Here is a 13,955-nt window from a genome sequence, read left to right as displayed (position 1 = left end):
CCAAATGTGTAATGTAGTGCTAAATGACTGCCGCTGCCCATAATGTGTCAGGGTGTTGTGAAGTAACTATGAGGTTGTCAACATATGAAAGGAACTACATGTGGTTTGCTAGAGTCAATGGGAAGTTGTAAAGGAAAAGTCTGAAGAAGGTAGGAGAAAAAACTGATGCTTGGAAGACTCCACTGCAGAGTTTAAGTCTTTCAAATGAGAAGCCATTGTAACTGGCTCTGCTATGGCAGTTGGCTATAAAATTGGCCAACCAATCTTTACAACTGTTGTGGAGGGTGGTGTCAAGTTGTGTGACAGTGTGTCAGGAAAAAAGTCAAATGCTCTGTTGATATCTACTGAAACTAGTACTGCATGGGAAAGGACTGTGTTTGATTGAAAACATCTATGATGCACAGTGTGAGGTCAGAGTGCAACGTAGTGGTGGAGCATACAAGTATGAAGCCATGCTGTGTGGGCAAGAGTGGGATGCTTGTTTGATTCTGTTATGGATAAATTTTCTATAGAGTTTGTATGCTGAAGATGGAAATAAAATAGGGAGGTAGGAGGAGAGGGAACTGAGCAGGGTTTAGGATTGGTATTATGGTAGCGTGTTTCCAGATAATAGGGATCTTGTTATGTAGCCAAATATCTGTAAGATTCCTGCAAGTTCTTGGATAGCAAATAGGCCAAATTGTCTCATGTGAAAGACTGATAAGTTGTCAGGACCTGAAGCAGAAGAATTCTTGAAGGTTTTATTTGCACTGATTCTATCACTGGGAGTGGAGAGGGTTGGCAGCTGTTTCTGGATGGATTCTGTGTAAGTTCTTCATGACTTATCTGTTTAAAAGTGAGGTTGTTTGTGGCTGATTCTTCAGTAGAGTCTCATGAGTACATATGTGTGTTCTTTGGGAGAACAGATATCACTGGAATGGGTCACAGGTGCCTCATGAGTGGGGGCTGGATTGGTGTAGAAAGTAGGGGCCTTCTTTGACAAGGGCTAGAGGTGGTTGCTGTGGGACTTGAGGTTCATTGTGTTACAGCTTGCTACATAGAAGGCTATCATTTACCCAGTTGTCTATTTCTCCCCTCCAATTCTCTCTCTCTCTCTCTCTCTCTCTCTCTCTCTCTCTCTCTCTCTCTCTCTCTCTCTCTCTCTCTCTCTCTCTCTCTCTCAGAGTGAGAATGAGAGATGACAAAAATATTTAATGAATGACTATGAAGCAGAAATGAATACTGTTGCATCATATGGTACTTAATGAAAAATATTAGAAAAATACACATTAGAGAGAATTCAGATGCAATTCATAAGCCAAATCAAGGGGATGGGACATATGGACTACCATGAAAGGTTGAATGAAGTGTAACTATATAACCCTGAGAGAAGAAGAGAAAGATGTAAGATTACATGTAAGTGGCAGCAAATTGAAGGTTAAAGAAAACATGTTAAACCTGAAAGCCTCATAACAGGAGAGATACCAAGTTGTTCAGTCAAAGCAAACCATGGAAAACACTGAAAATAATATTTTTTCTATTATACTTGGTTGCTGTCTCTTGCGTTAGCGAGGTACTGCAAGGAAACAAATGAAAAAATGGCCCAACCCATCCACACACATGCATATACATAAATGCCCACACACATGCATATACATAAATGCACACACACATGTATATACATAAACACCCATACACGCACAAATACATACCTATACATACATATACATATATACACATGTACATATTCAAACAAAAACACGTGTCAGCCCAACCAGGAAGCTAGAACGATCATTCAATGCACTTCCTGGAGAAATAAGAAATGCATAGAATAACTATAGAAACATTAAAAAAAAAACTTGGCATATGGTTGAAATCAATCCTACATGAACCAGGAAATGAAAATTATGTAATGCAGGTGGCAGCTGAGAAGAATGTCTCATACATCAAGTAAGATGTGCGATGAAAGCTTTGTGATAGTATTGCCATTTCTGCTAAATCTTGTCACAGGTATTCATAGGAAGTTACTCTCTCCACCCTCAACAGGGTGATAAATCTTTTGGTTGTTATAACATGACCTTCTTATGGTTTTCATCACTATGGTTGGTCCATTTAAACCTCCATCCTGAAGTCCATATCCTGGGAACAAATGTGCTCTATTTGTTTTGCCCCTCTCCTCTCCCTCTATCCTTCCACTCCATTATTTCTGTCCTTACTCCTTATTATCCTTCCCACCTATCCCTTTCATAGTAGGATAAAAGAAGGAGGCACAGGCCCTGCCTTCTGTCTATAAAAAGGGTCAGCCACGATAGGGTGGCTATGAGTATCCTGTCTCTTAGTGGAAAGTTCAGTGATTATCTGTATTGTGTGTCAGCCCTTTTTGTAGGTCTGCTCTTGAATAGTTACTTGGTGTTAGTTATTGTCCTTTGTAATAAATGACTAGTGTTGGATACCTGAACTTTTGTAATCCATATGATTATGATCTAATCTCAGTATGATATAGTTCCATTGTGTCTATAACTCATCTACCATCTCTATGGGTTTTAACAATTGTGTTGAGGAAGGAGTACCACATAAAATTTTGTCTTTTGATTAGGTTAGTAATGGTGTTATTCAGAGTTTGGACTCATTCCCTAATTTCTACTGGCAGTGAGTGGTTGTCTGATTTGGTTTCTTTCCTTTATGAGGTGTGTAACCTGTGGGGATACACACCTGTGGGGAAAGGTTTAGGCTATATTCCTTTTTTATGCCATTGTTGCAAATGCTTTTTGTTGGCTTGACTGGAGATGTTGATGAAGTGTGAGATAGCATGACTTTGGGTTGAGAAATCATCTATATTGAAGATTTGGAGTTTTGTTTCCATGTCCTGTGTGAAGGCTGATCATCTGCTTTCCTGTAGTATGTGGAAGTCTTTTTAATAGTTGTATGGACTGGGTGAACCAGGGGGATGGGTAGGTGGTCAAAGGACTGTTTATGCAGAATGCTCCAGGCAGTCTGTTTGTGTAGGGTTGGTGTGCAGAAAGTGATATCAAGTGAGGATGGCTGCTGGAGGTGAAAGGATGGAAGTCTGGTTGGTTACTTGCACAAGTTGAGGATATCATGAAGTTACTGTTGGATTATGAGGAGTTCACCTCCGGGACGCTAAGCATGTGTGCTGACCTAAGTGGTATGGTAGACAATTACATCTCCACAGAGATAAGTGTTGGGTATGCTGGTCAGGTTTGTAGCTGGGAGTATATCTGGAAGGGCAGGTGTAGGAGGACACATGTATGTGCTGATTATGGTGTAGTAAGTACAGCAAAGTTTTATTCTCACAGACTGTATTTCTAAGGTGTGGTCATTGTTGGTGAGCTGCTTGTAGTGTAAGTGGTGAGAGAGAATGGTATGGTCTGATGGATGAGTGTTATGATTCCTCCCCATCCTTGGTGTCCAATTTATCTTGCAGTTCTGTAGTTGTAGAAAGGTGGGTGGGAGGTTGTGGATGCGAGTCTAGTTTCGTGGATGAGGGATATCTGAATGTTGTGTTCTTAGAGCTGGTTGAGAAATCTGTGTTTCTGATCTTACTGACTTTAAATCTGTTGCAAGGAGTAGTGGGGTTTGTTTGAGAAAAGTGACACTAAGCATTTTGTGAAAAAAATGTGTATGAATATTTCAAATGTTTATATATGACCCATGGTCCTGCACAGAAGCTCAGGACAGTTCGAGGTTGCATTCTGCATAAGAACTGGGAAAACTGCCTCCACTGGGATTCCTAATAGGAAGATTTGTGTTGGGTGTATTCCTTTGGTGGACTGAAGATGTCCACCCAGATTAACTACAGACCATCCTCAGTCCATTTTAGGTGGGCTCATCAAATCATAAATGTGCAGAGACTGCACATCTATGCATATATACCCCTCTGTATATATGCATGTACATATAAAAGGGATAATGATCAAAGGGATAGAAAAAGCCAGATTGGTGGTACAATTTGATAGTGCACAACTTAAAAAATAACAGTGCTTGCTGTGGTTGACAACCAATGAATCAATATCATCTCTGTTGCAGTCTCTGATTGCCTGAAGGCAGGCCTGTAATCTACAAGCAGCAGTTATCTTTTGAAATAATAAAGATGAGTGGGGGAAAGTCAGTGATGCAACCAAACAAAGATATTAAGGCCCAAGCTCCAATAATCCACCCACAGAATACCTTACATTTGTAGGACAAACCACTGAGGATAGAAAACATAAATACCATCAGTTGGAGAAACTCATCATCAAGAACACAAAAGTTGTACTGAAAAATAACCTTACCACCACTATTAAATAATGGCCCATATATCAGTTAATAAGATATTACTCACATTTTTGGGAGACAATTTCCCTTCCTCATAAACTCCAGCTTGGCCACAAACAAAAGCTATAAATGTTGTCATGAGATGGAAAACGGTGTACTGCAAGATTCCATGCTTGCAGCGATGAATGAACTCCCTGTCAAAAAGAAACATACTAAGTGTGAACACTAACATATATGATATATGTGGTCCTAGGATTCTGAAGTAAATTCATTGAACTAATACATTTAACTCTGGTATGCAATTTATCATCAATGAAATAATGTAATACAGGTTGTACCTCTTTAATCTGGCAATCTTTGAACATGGCCATTGCCAGAAAATGATCCCTTTAAAGGCCCTCGGATGAACACTCTTACCAATTACCATCAGCATGGTTTTATGTCTTCCTACAGCACCGCTGGATCCAAGAATTGTTACCCTATCTTTAGAATCCTTACCCACAGATGGAGACTCTTCAGTATCTTGGGCAAGGGTTTTTTGTAGCATACAATGCCAATACAGGGCACATTCATCAGCATTATACATTTGTTTTGGGGCTATAAGAATTAACACCGTTGGCTTGGCTGCAGTGTTAATAGATTTTGGCACTTCAGCACTGCTAACAACACTGCCCTAGTGGCAGATTCACAAAATAATGGTGGCAGACTCAAAACATGCCAGACCATGGGAGTTGCTGGACTACAGAGTACCGGATTAGAGAGTTACAACCTGTACTCCTCTTTTTAGACACTAGATCTAATGTAACATCCTAGTGTACATGTTTAAGTGAAGGAAACTTTTTGAACTGTAAATAATGTTAAATCTTCAGTATAAGTTACCAGCCATAATACAAATCAACTTCTTATTGAGGGTAATAATCCCACATACAAAATGTTGGGTTACTTAAAGAAAATATTTTCTCTTCATGATCTCTTATCCTCCACCACTGGTTCACTTATTTGACTGCTACATTGAGACTTCACCTGGGGCTTACATGCTCTAATGTCCACATAAAACTTAAGATACATGGATTTAAGGTATGTAGTTTTGCAGATATGCACTTGATCAAATAACACCAAACCTTAAAATACACAGATAATAGTAGTTCAATTACCTATCAGTATGCGTTGAAATGAAAATAATAAAATTTTGGAATTATATTTTTCTAAAAATTTTCATAACAAATCTAATGATTTTTCTTACCTGATCACTATGCACTTTGTGTGAGGTACTAATATTCTTTTGCTCAAAATGAAATGAGTTATGATTTCTCTTAATGTGCAATTTCTCATGTGCTGCATACTCATGTGTATGTCACTAACATGATCAATAAAGCCATATAATCCTGTCAGATTCTATTTCAAAAATCATCTTTTAAGTAATATAGTCGGTAATCATGGGGAGCTGGTATAAATCTCTACTAGACGTATGTCATAACTGATTCAGAGTACTTGGCCTCTTCCAAGAGTACAACTGTGTTATATTTTGATGTTTAGGCACAGTTCTCTTTCCCATTTTTCTCTATCCCAAGACAAAACCAATGAATGAACAAGAGGAGTATGAGAAATAAAAAATAGTAGAAAGCAACAAAAGGAGAAGAGATTCTGACAAGAATATAAAGCTGAAAAAATCATAAAATCATATATAAGGACAAAGAGAAAACGAATGAAGAGAGAGAAATTCAAAAGACATGGACGGGAACCCAAAAGTATCATTCTCATATGTAAACACAGCAAAAGAACAGAAATCTGAGATCTGGCCTTTTACAGTGGAAAAAAAATATGCAAACAATCCACTGCAAATATTCAAGTTGCTAATCAACCAGTACAAATTAGTTTTCAGTTTAGAAAGCAAAAACACAGAGTATGAACTGCTTAGCCAATATATGGAGAGAGCAAACAGATACTGAGGTCACAGAAAATGACATACTCAAAGCAAGATATCAATTTATGGAGAATTCATCTCCGCAGATAGATGTAATTCCAGCCACCCTCATGTACAAGACAAATATAAAATTAGCAAAACTAATAATCTTTTGATGATTAAGTCCAAATGAAAACAAAACTGCAGACGTACATAAAAAGGAATATGTATCAACTATACAAAAAGAAGGACCTAAGTTAGTACCATAGCCATATAGGCCAATTATCTTGAGAGCAGGCTTAAAAGAAAATCCTTTCAAAGAGTAATAAAGAGGCATGAATGAAATGTGAGCAAAAATAACCACTGGTACAGATATGTATCATTATAAGTAAGGAAAGCTGTGTAGGTATGTATATTTGCGTGTGTGGACGTGTGTATGTACATGTGTATGGGGGGGGGGGGTTGGGCCATTTCTTTCGTCTGTTTCCTTGCGCTACCTCGCAAACGCGGGAGACAGCGACAAAGTATAAAAAAAAAAAAAAAAAAAAAAAGTAAGGAAGAGAGACAAGTGCTTTGGGAGTTGTGTCTGCAGTTTTCATGTGAAAATAAATTAACTCTGTCCTGAGACAAGGGAGTTAATGGACTCATTCTTAAAATGAAGAAGGAAGAAGGGAGTGGACTTGTGTTTTGACAAGGAAGAAAATAGATTATGGGGTTTGAGAAGGTGAAGGTAAATGTTGAGTATATCAAAGAAGAGGGTTGAAGGGGAGGAGAATGACAATGTTGTTGACTGGTTAGTTAGGTTCTTCAACATCTGTGCAGCCCAAAAAGAGGTGGCTGAGGATTGGCAGAATACCTCTTTACAGTCATTATATAAAGCTGAATGGGACAAAAGATAATCCTTGAATTACAGAGGTATAAGTCTCAAATGGTTTTGGTGCATTACACGTGACAGCTCGTATATGGAAGAGGCCTTTTTTTTGTCTATTTCCTAGTGCAACCTCACTGATGCAGGGGGTGGCAATGCTGTTCCCTGTGGGGCGGGGTGGCACCAGGAATGGATGAAGGCAAGCATGTAAGAATATGTACATGTGTATATATGTATATGTCTGTGTATGTGTATGTATATGTAAGTACATGATGATATGTATATGTATGCATATGTGCGCGTATGGGCGTTTATGGATATATATATATGTGTATGGGCATTTGTGTATATATATATGTGTATGTGGGTGGATGGGCCATTATTTGACTGTTTCCTGGTGCTACCTCACTGACGTGGGAAACGGCGATCAAGCATAATGAATAAAAGAATATCATCATACTTGATTGCTGTTTCCCGCATCAGCAAGGAAGCGCCTGGAAACAAACAAAAAATGGCCCATCCACTCATATACACATATATATAGATATACATACATATACACATGTGACCAAACCATTTCAATACACCCTCTTCTGCTCTCTCAACCATACTTTTTATTACCACACATCTCTCTTACCTTTTCACTACTTACTCAATCAAACCACCTCACACCATACATTGTCCTCAAACATTTCATTTCCAACACATCCACCCTCCTCCGCATAACCCTATCTATAGCCCGTGCCTCGCAACCATATAACATTGTTGGAACCACTATTCCTTCAAATATACTCATTTTTGCTCTCCAAAATATCATTCTCACCTTCCACACATTCTTCAATGCTCCCAGAACCTTCGCCCCTTCCCCCACCCTGTGACTCACTTCTACTTCCATGGTTCCATCCGCTACTAAGTCCACTCCCAGATATCTAAAACACTTCACTTCCTCCAGTTTTTCTCCACTCAAACTTACCTCCCAATTAATTTGTCCCTCAACCCAACTGAACCTAATAACCTCACACCATATATTGTCCTCAAACCTTTCATTTCCAACCCTCCTCCGCATAACCATATCTACAGCCCGTGCCTTGCAACCATATAACATTGTTGGAACCACTATTCCTTCAAATATACTCATTTTTGCTCTCCAAAATAACATTCTCACCTTCCAAACATTCTTCAATGCTCCCAGAACCTTCGCCCCCTCCCCCACCCTGTGACTCACTTCTGCTTCCATGGTTCCATCCACTACTAAGTCCACTCCCAGATATCTAAAACACTTCACTTCCTCCAGTTTTTCTCCACTCAAACTTACCTCCCAATTAACTTGTCCCTCAACCCAACTGAACCTAATAACCTTGCTCTTATTTACATTTACTCTCAGATTTCTTCTTTCACACACTTTACCAAATTCAGTCACCAACTTCTGCAGTTTCTCACCCAAATCAGCCACCAGCACTGTATCATCAGTGAACAACAACTGACTCACTTCCCAATCCCTCTCATGCACAACAAAGGATATACATGTCAGAGGTAGAGGGAACGAGAAGTGGGAGACCGAATTGGAGGTGGAAGGATGGAGTGAAAAAGATTTTGAGTGATCGGGGCCTGAACATACAGTAGAATGAAAGGCGTGCAAGGAATAGAGAGAACTGGAACGATGTGGTATACTGGGGTCGACATGCTGCCAATGGATTGAACCAGGGCATGTGAAGTGTCTTGGGTAAACCGTGGAAAGTTTTGTGGGGCCTGGATGTGCAAAGGAAGCTATGGTTTGGGTGCATTACACATGACAGCTAGAGACTGAATGTGGACGAATGTGGACAAATGTGGCCTTTGTCGTCTTTTCCTAGTGCTACCTTGCATGCATGTGGGGAGGGACGGGGTGTAATTTCATGTGTGGCGGGGTGGCGACAGGAATGGCTGAAGGCAGCAAGTATGAATATGTACATGTGTATATATCTATATGTCTTGTGTATGTATAAGCATGTATACAAAGAAATGTATAGGTATGTATATGTGCGTGTGTGGGTGTTTATGTATATACATGTATATGTGAGTGGGTTGGGCCATTCTTTCCTCTGTTTCCTTGTGCTACCTTGCTAATGCGGGAGACAGCGACTAAGTATTATAGATATAAATAAATATCCACACATATGTATATGTGTGGGAAATAAGAGTAAAGGGGAGTTAAGAGTAAATGGGAATAAGAGCAAGGTTATTAGGTACAGTAGGGTTGAGGGTCAAGTCAATTGGGAGGTAAGTTTGAATGGAGAAAAACTGGAGGAAGTAAAGTGTTTTAGATATCTGGGAGTGGATCTGGCAGCGGATGGAACCATGGAAGCGGAAGTGAATCATAGGGTGGGGGAGGGGGCGAAAATTCTGGGAGCCTTGAAGAATGTTTGGAAGGCGAGAACATTATCTCGGAAAGCAAAAATGGGTATGTTTGAAGGAATAGTGGCTCCAACAATGTTGTATGGTTGTGAGTCGTGGGCTATGGATAGAGTTGTGCGCAGGAGGGTGGATGTGCTGGAAATGAGATGTTTGAGGACAATATGTGGTGTGAGGTGGTTTGATCGAGTAAGTAATGTAAGGGTAAGAGAGATGTGCGGAAATAAAAAGAGTGTGGTTGAGAGAGCAGAAGAGGGTGTTTTGAAATGGTTTGGTCACATGGAGAGAATGAGTGAGGAAAGATTGACCAAGAGGATAAATGTGTCAGAGGTGGAGGGAACGAGGAGAAGTGGGAGACCAAATTGGAGGTGGAAAAATGGAGTGAAAAAGATTTTGAGTGATCGGGGCCTGAACATGCAGGAGGGTGAAAGGCGTGCAAGGAATAGAGTGAATTGGAACGATGTGGTATACCAGGGTCGAAGTGCTGTCAATGGATTGAACCAGGGCATGTGAAGCGTCTGGGGTAAACCATGGAAAGTTGTGTGGGGCCTGGATGTGGAAAGGGAGCAGTGGTTTCGGTGCATTATTACATGACAGCTAGAGACTGAGTGTGAACGAATGGGGCCTTTGGTGTCTTTTCCTAGCGCTACCTCGCACACATGATGGGGGAGGGGGTTGTTATTCCATGTGTGGCGAGGTGGCGATGGGAACAAATAAAGGCAGACAGTATGAATTATGTACATGTGTATATATGTATATGTCTGTGTGTGTATATATATGTGTACATTGAGATGTATAGGTATGTATATTTGTGTGTGTGGATGTGTATGTATATACATATGTATGTGGGTGGGTTGGGCCATTCTTTCGTCTGTTACCTTGCGCTACCTCGCTAACGCGGGAGACAGCGACAATGCAAAATAATAAATATACATATGTATATGTGTGGGTATGGGCATTCATATATACATATTTTTTTTCATACATATTTGCCTTATACTGCATTAGTGAGGTAGCGTGAGGAACAGATGAGTGAGCCTTAGAGGGTATATCCTGACTTGGCTCACCTCTCCGTTCCTTCTTTTGGAAAATTATAAACGGGAGGAGAGGATTTACAGCCCCCCACTAAAAGGGACAGGAGCTGGGGCTAGAAACTTTCCACTCCTTGTATTTTAACTTTCTAAAAGGGGAAACAGAAGAAGGAGTCATACAGGGAGTGCTCATCCTCCTCGAAGGCTCAGATTGGGGTGTCTAAATGTGTGTGGATATAACCAAGGAGAGAGAAAAGAAGAGATAGGTAGTATGTTTGAGGAAAGGAACCTGGATGTTTTGGCTCTGAGTGAAATGAAGCTCAAGGGTAAAGTGGAAGAATAGTTTGGGAATGTCTTGGGAATAAAGTCAGGGATTGGTGAGAGGACAAGAGCAAAGGAAGGAGTAGCACTATTCCTGAAACAGGAGTTGTGGGAGTATGTGGCAGAGTGTAAGAAAGTAAGCTCCAGATTGATATGGGTAAAACTGAAAGTGGATGGAGAGAAATGGGTAATTATTGGTGCATATGCACTGGGGCATGAGAAGAAAGACCATTAGAGGTAAGTATTATGGGAGCAGCTGAGTCAGTGTGCTAGCAGCTTTGATGCAGGAGACTAGGTTATAGTGATGGGTGATTTGAATGCAAAGGTGAGTAATATGGCAGTTGAGGGAATAATTGGTGTACATGGGGTGTTCAGTGTTGTAAATAGAAATGGTGAAGAGCTTGCAGATTTGTGTGCTGAAAAAGAACTGGTGATTGGGAATACCTGGTTTAAAAAGAGAGATCTACATATGCATACGTATGTAAGTAAGAGAGATGGCCAGAGAGCATTATTGGATTATGTGTTAATTGATAGGTGCGTGAAAGAGAGACTTTTGGATGTTAATGTGCTTAGAGGTGCAACTGAAGGGATGTCTGATCATTATCTTGTCGAGGTGAAGGTGAAGAGTTGTAGAGGTTTTCAGAAAAGAAGAGAGAATGTTGGGGTGAAGAAAGTGGTGATAGTAAGTGAGCTTGGAAAGGAGAATTGTGTGAGGAAGTACCAGGAGAGACTGAGTGCAAAATGGAAAAAGGTGAGAGCAAATGATGTAAGGGCAGTGAGGGAGGAATGGGATGTATTTAGGGAAGCAGTGATAGCTTGCACAAAAGAAGCTTGTGGCATGAGAAGTGTGGGAGGTGGGCAGATTAGAAATGATTGTGAGTTGTGGGATGAAGAAGTAAGATTATTAGTGAAAGAGAAGAAAGAGGCATTTGGATGATTTTTGCAGGGAAATAGTGCAAATGACTGGGAGTTGTGTAAAATAAAGAGGCAGGAGGTCAAGAGAAAGGTGCAAGAGGTGAAAAAGAGGGGAAATGAGAGTTGGGGTGAGAGAGTATTATCAAATTTTAGGGAGAATAAAAAGATGTTTTGGAAGGAGGTAAATAAAGTGCATAAGACAAGAGAACAAATGGGAACATCGGTGAAGATGTCTAATGGGGAGGTAATAACAAGTAGTGGTGATGTAAGAAGGAGATGGAGTGAGTATTTTGAAGGTTTGTTGATTGTGGTAGATGATAGTGGCAGATATAAGGTGTTTTGGTCGAGGTGGTGTGCAAAGTGAGAGGGTTAGGGAGAATGATTTGGTAAACGGAGAAGAGGTAGCGAAAGCTTTGTGGAAGATGAAAGCCAGCAAGGCGGTGGGTGTGGATGGTATTGTAGTGGAAGTTATTAAAAAAGGGGGTGACTGTGTTGTTGATTGGTTGGTGAGGATATTCAATGTATGTATGGCTCATGGTTATGTCCCTGAGGATTGGTGGAATGTATGCATAGAGCCATTGTACAAAGGCGAAGGGGATAAAGGTGAGTGTTCAAATTACAGAGGTATAAGTTTGTTGAGTATTCCTGGGAAATTATATGGGAGGGAATTGAGAGGGTGAAGGCATGCACAGAGCATCAGACTGGGGAAGAGCAGTCAGGTTTCAGATGTGGTAGAGGATGTGTGGATCAGGTGTTTGCTTTGAGGAATGTATGTGAGAAATACTTAGAAAAACAGATGGATTTGTATGTAGCATTTATGGATCTAGAGAAGGCATATGATAGAGTTGATAGAGATGCTCCGTGGAAGATATTAAGAGCATATGGTGTGGGAGGCAAGTTGCTAGAAGCAGTGAAAAGTTTTTATCGAGGATGTAAGGCATGTGTATGTGTAGGAAGAGAGGAAAGTGATTGGTTCTCAGTGAATGTTGGTTTGCGGCAGGGGTGCGTGATGTCTCCATGGTTGTTTAATTTGTTTATGAATGGGGTTGTTAGGGAAGTGAATGCAAGAGTTTTGGAAAGAGGGGCAAGTATGCAGTCTGTTGAGGATGAGAGAGCTTGGGAAGTGAGTCAGTTGTTGTTCGCTGATGATACAGCGCTGATGGCTGATTTGGGTGAGAAACTGCAGAAGCTAGTGACTGAGTTTGGTAAAGTGTGTAAAAGAAGAAAGCTGAGAGTAAATGTGAACAAGAGTAAGGTTATTACGTACAGTAGGGGTGAGGGACAAGTCAATTGGGAGGTAAGTTTGAATGGAGAAAAACTGGAGGAAGTGAAGTGTTTTAGATATCTGGGAGTGGATTTGGCAGCGGATGGAACCATGGAAGCGGAAGTGAACCATAGGGTGGGGGAGGGGGCGAAAGTTCTGGGAGTGTTGAAAAATGTGTGGAAGTCGAGATCATTATCTTGGAAAGCAAAAATGGGTATGTTTGAAGGAATAGTGGCTCCAACAATGTTATATGGTTGCGAGGTGTGGGCTATAGACAGAGTTGTGCGGAGGAGGGTGGATGTGCTGGAAATGAGATGTTAGAGGACAATATGTGGTGTGAGATGGTTTGATCGAGTAAGTAATGAAAGTGTGAGAGAGATGTGTGGTAATGAAAAGAGTGTGGTTGAGAGAGCAGAAGAGGGTGTTCTGAAATGGATTGGTCACATAGAGAGAATGAGTGAGGAAAGATTGACAAAGAGGATATATGTGTCAGAGGTGGAGGGCACAAGGAGAAGTGGGAGACCAAATTGGAGGTTGAAAGATGGAGTGAAAAAGATTTTGAGTGATTGGGGCCTAAACATGCAGGAGGGGGAAAGGCGTGCAAACAATAGAGTGAACTGGAATGATGTGGTATACCTGGGGTCGATGTGCTGTCAATGGATTGAACCAGGGGATGTGAAGTGTCTGGGGTAAACCATGGAAAGTTTTGTGGGGCCTGGATGTGGAAAAGGAGCTGTGGTTTCGGTGCATTATACATGACAGGTAGAGACTGAGTGTGAATGAATTTGGCCTTTGTTGTCTTTTCCTAGCGCTACCTCACAAACATGTGGGGGGAGGGGGTTTTCATTTCATGTGTGGTGGGGTGACGACGGGAATGAATAAGGGCAGACAGTATGAATTATGTACATGTGTATATATGTATATGTCTGTGTGTGTATATATATATGTACACGTTGAGATGTATAGGTATGTATAAGTGCACCCCAGCTGCAAACCAACATTCACTGA

At 40.7% G+C, this 13,955-nt stretch overlaps 1 protein-coding gene across 3 annotated transcripts in view; it reads right to left on the bottom strand.

Annotated features, from left to right (window-relative positions):
• The window catches only part of LOC139757868 (transmembrane protein 184C), a 229,380-nt gene that overhangs the window by 83,326 nt on the left and 132,099 nt on the right, over positions 1 to 13,955 (bottom strand). For all 3 annotated transcript variants that reach the window (XM_071678777.1, XM_071678779.1, XM_071678778.1), the window contains exon 6: positions 4,322 to 4,448. In XM_071678777.1, coding sequence (XP_071534878.1) covers positions 4,322 to 4,448 — 127 coding nt within the window. The remainder of the gene's footprint in view (positions 1 to 4,321; positions 4,449 to 13,955) is intronic.

This window comes from Panulirus ornatus, chromosome 28 (assembly GCF_036320965.1).
Source record: "Panulirus ornatus isolate Po-2019 chromosome 28, ASM3632096v1, whole genome shotgun sequence".
Taxonomy (NCBI): domain Eukaryota; kingdom Metazoa; phylum Arthropoda; class Malacostraca; order Decapoda; family Palinuridae; genus Panulirus; species Panulirus ornatus.
Note: the sequence above shows the minus strand (reverse complement) of the source record. Positions and strands in the feature narration are given on the sequence as shown.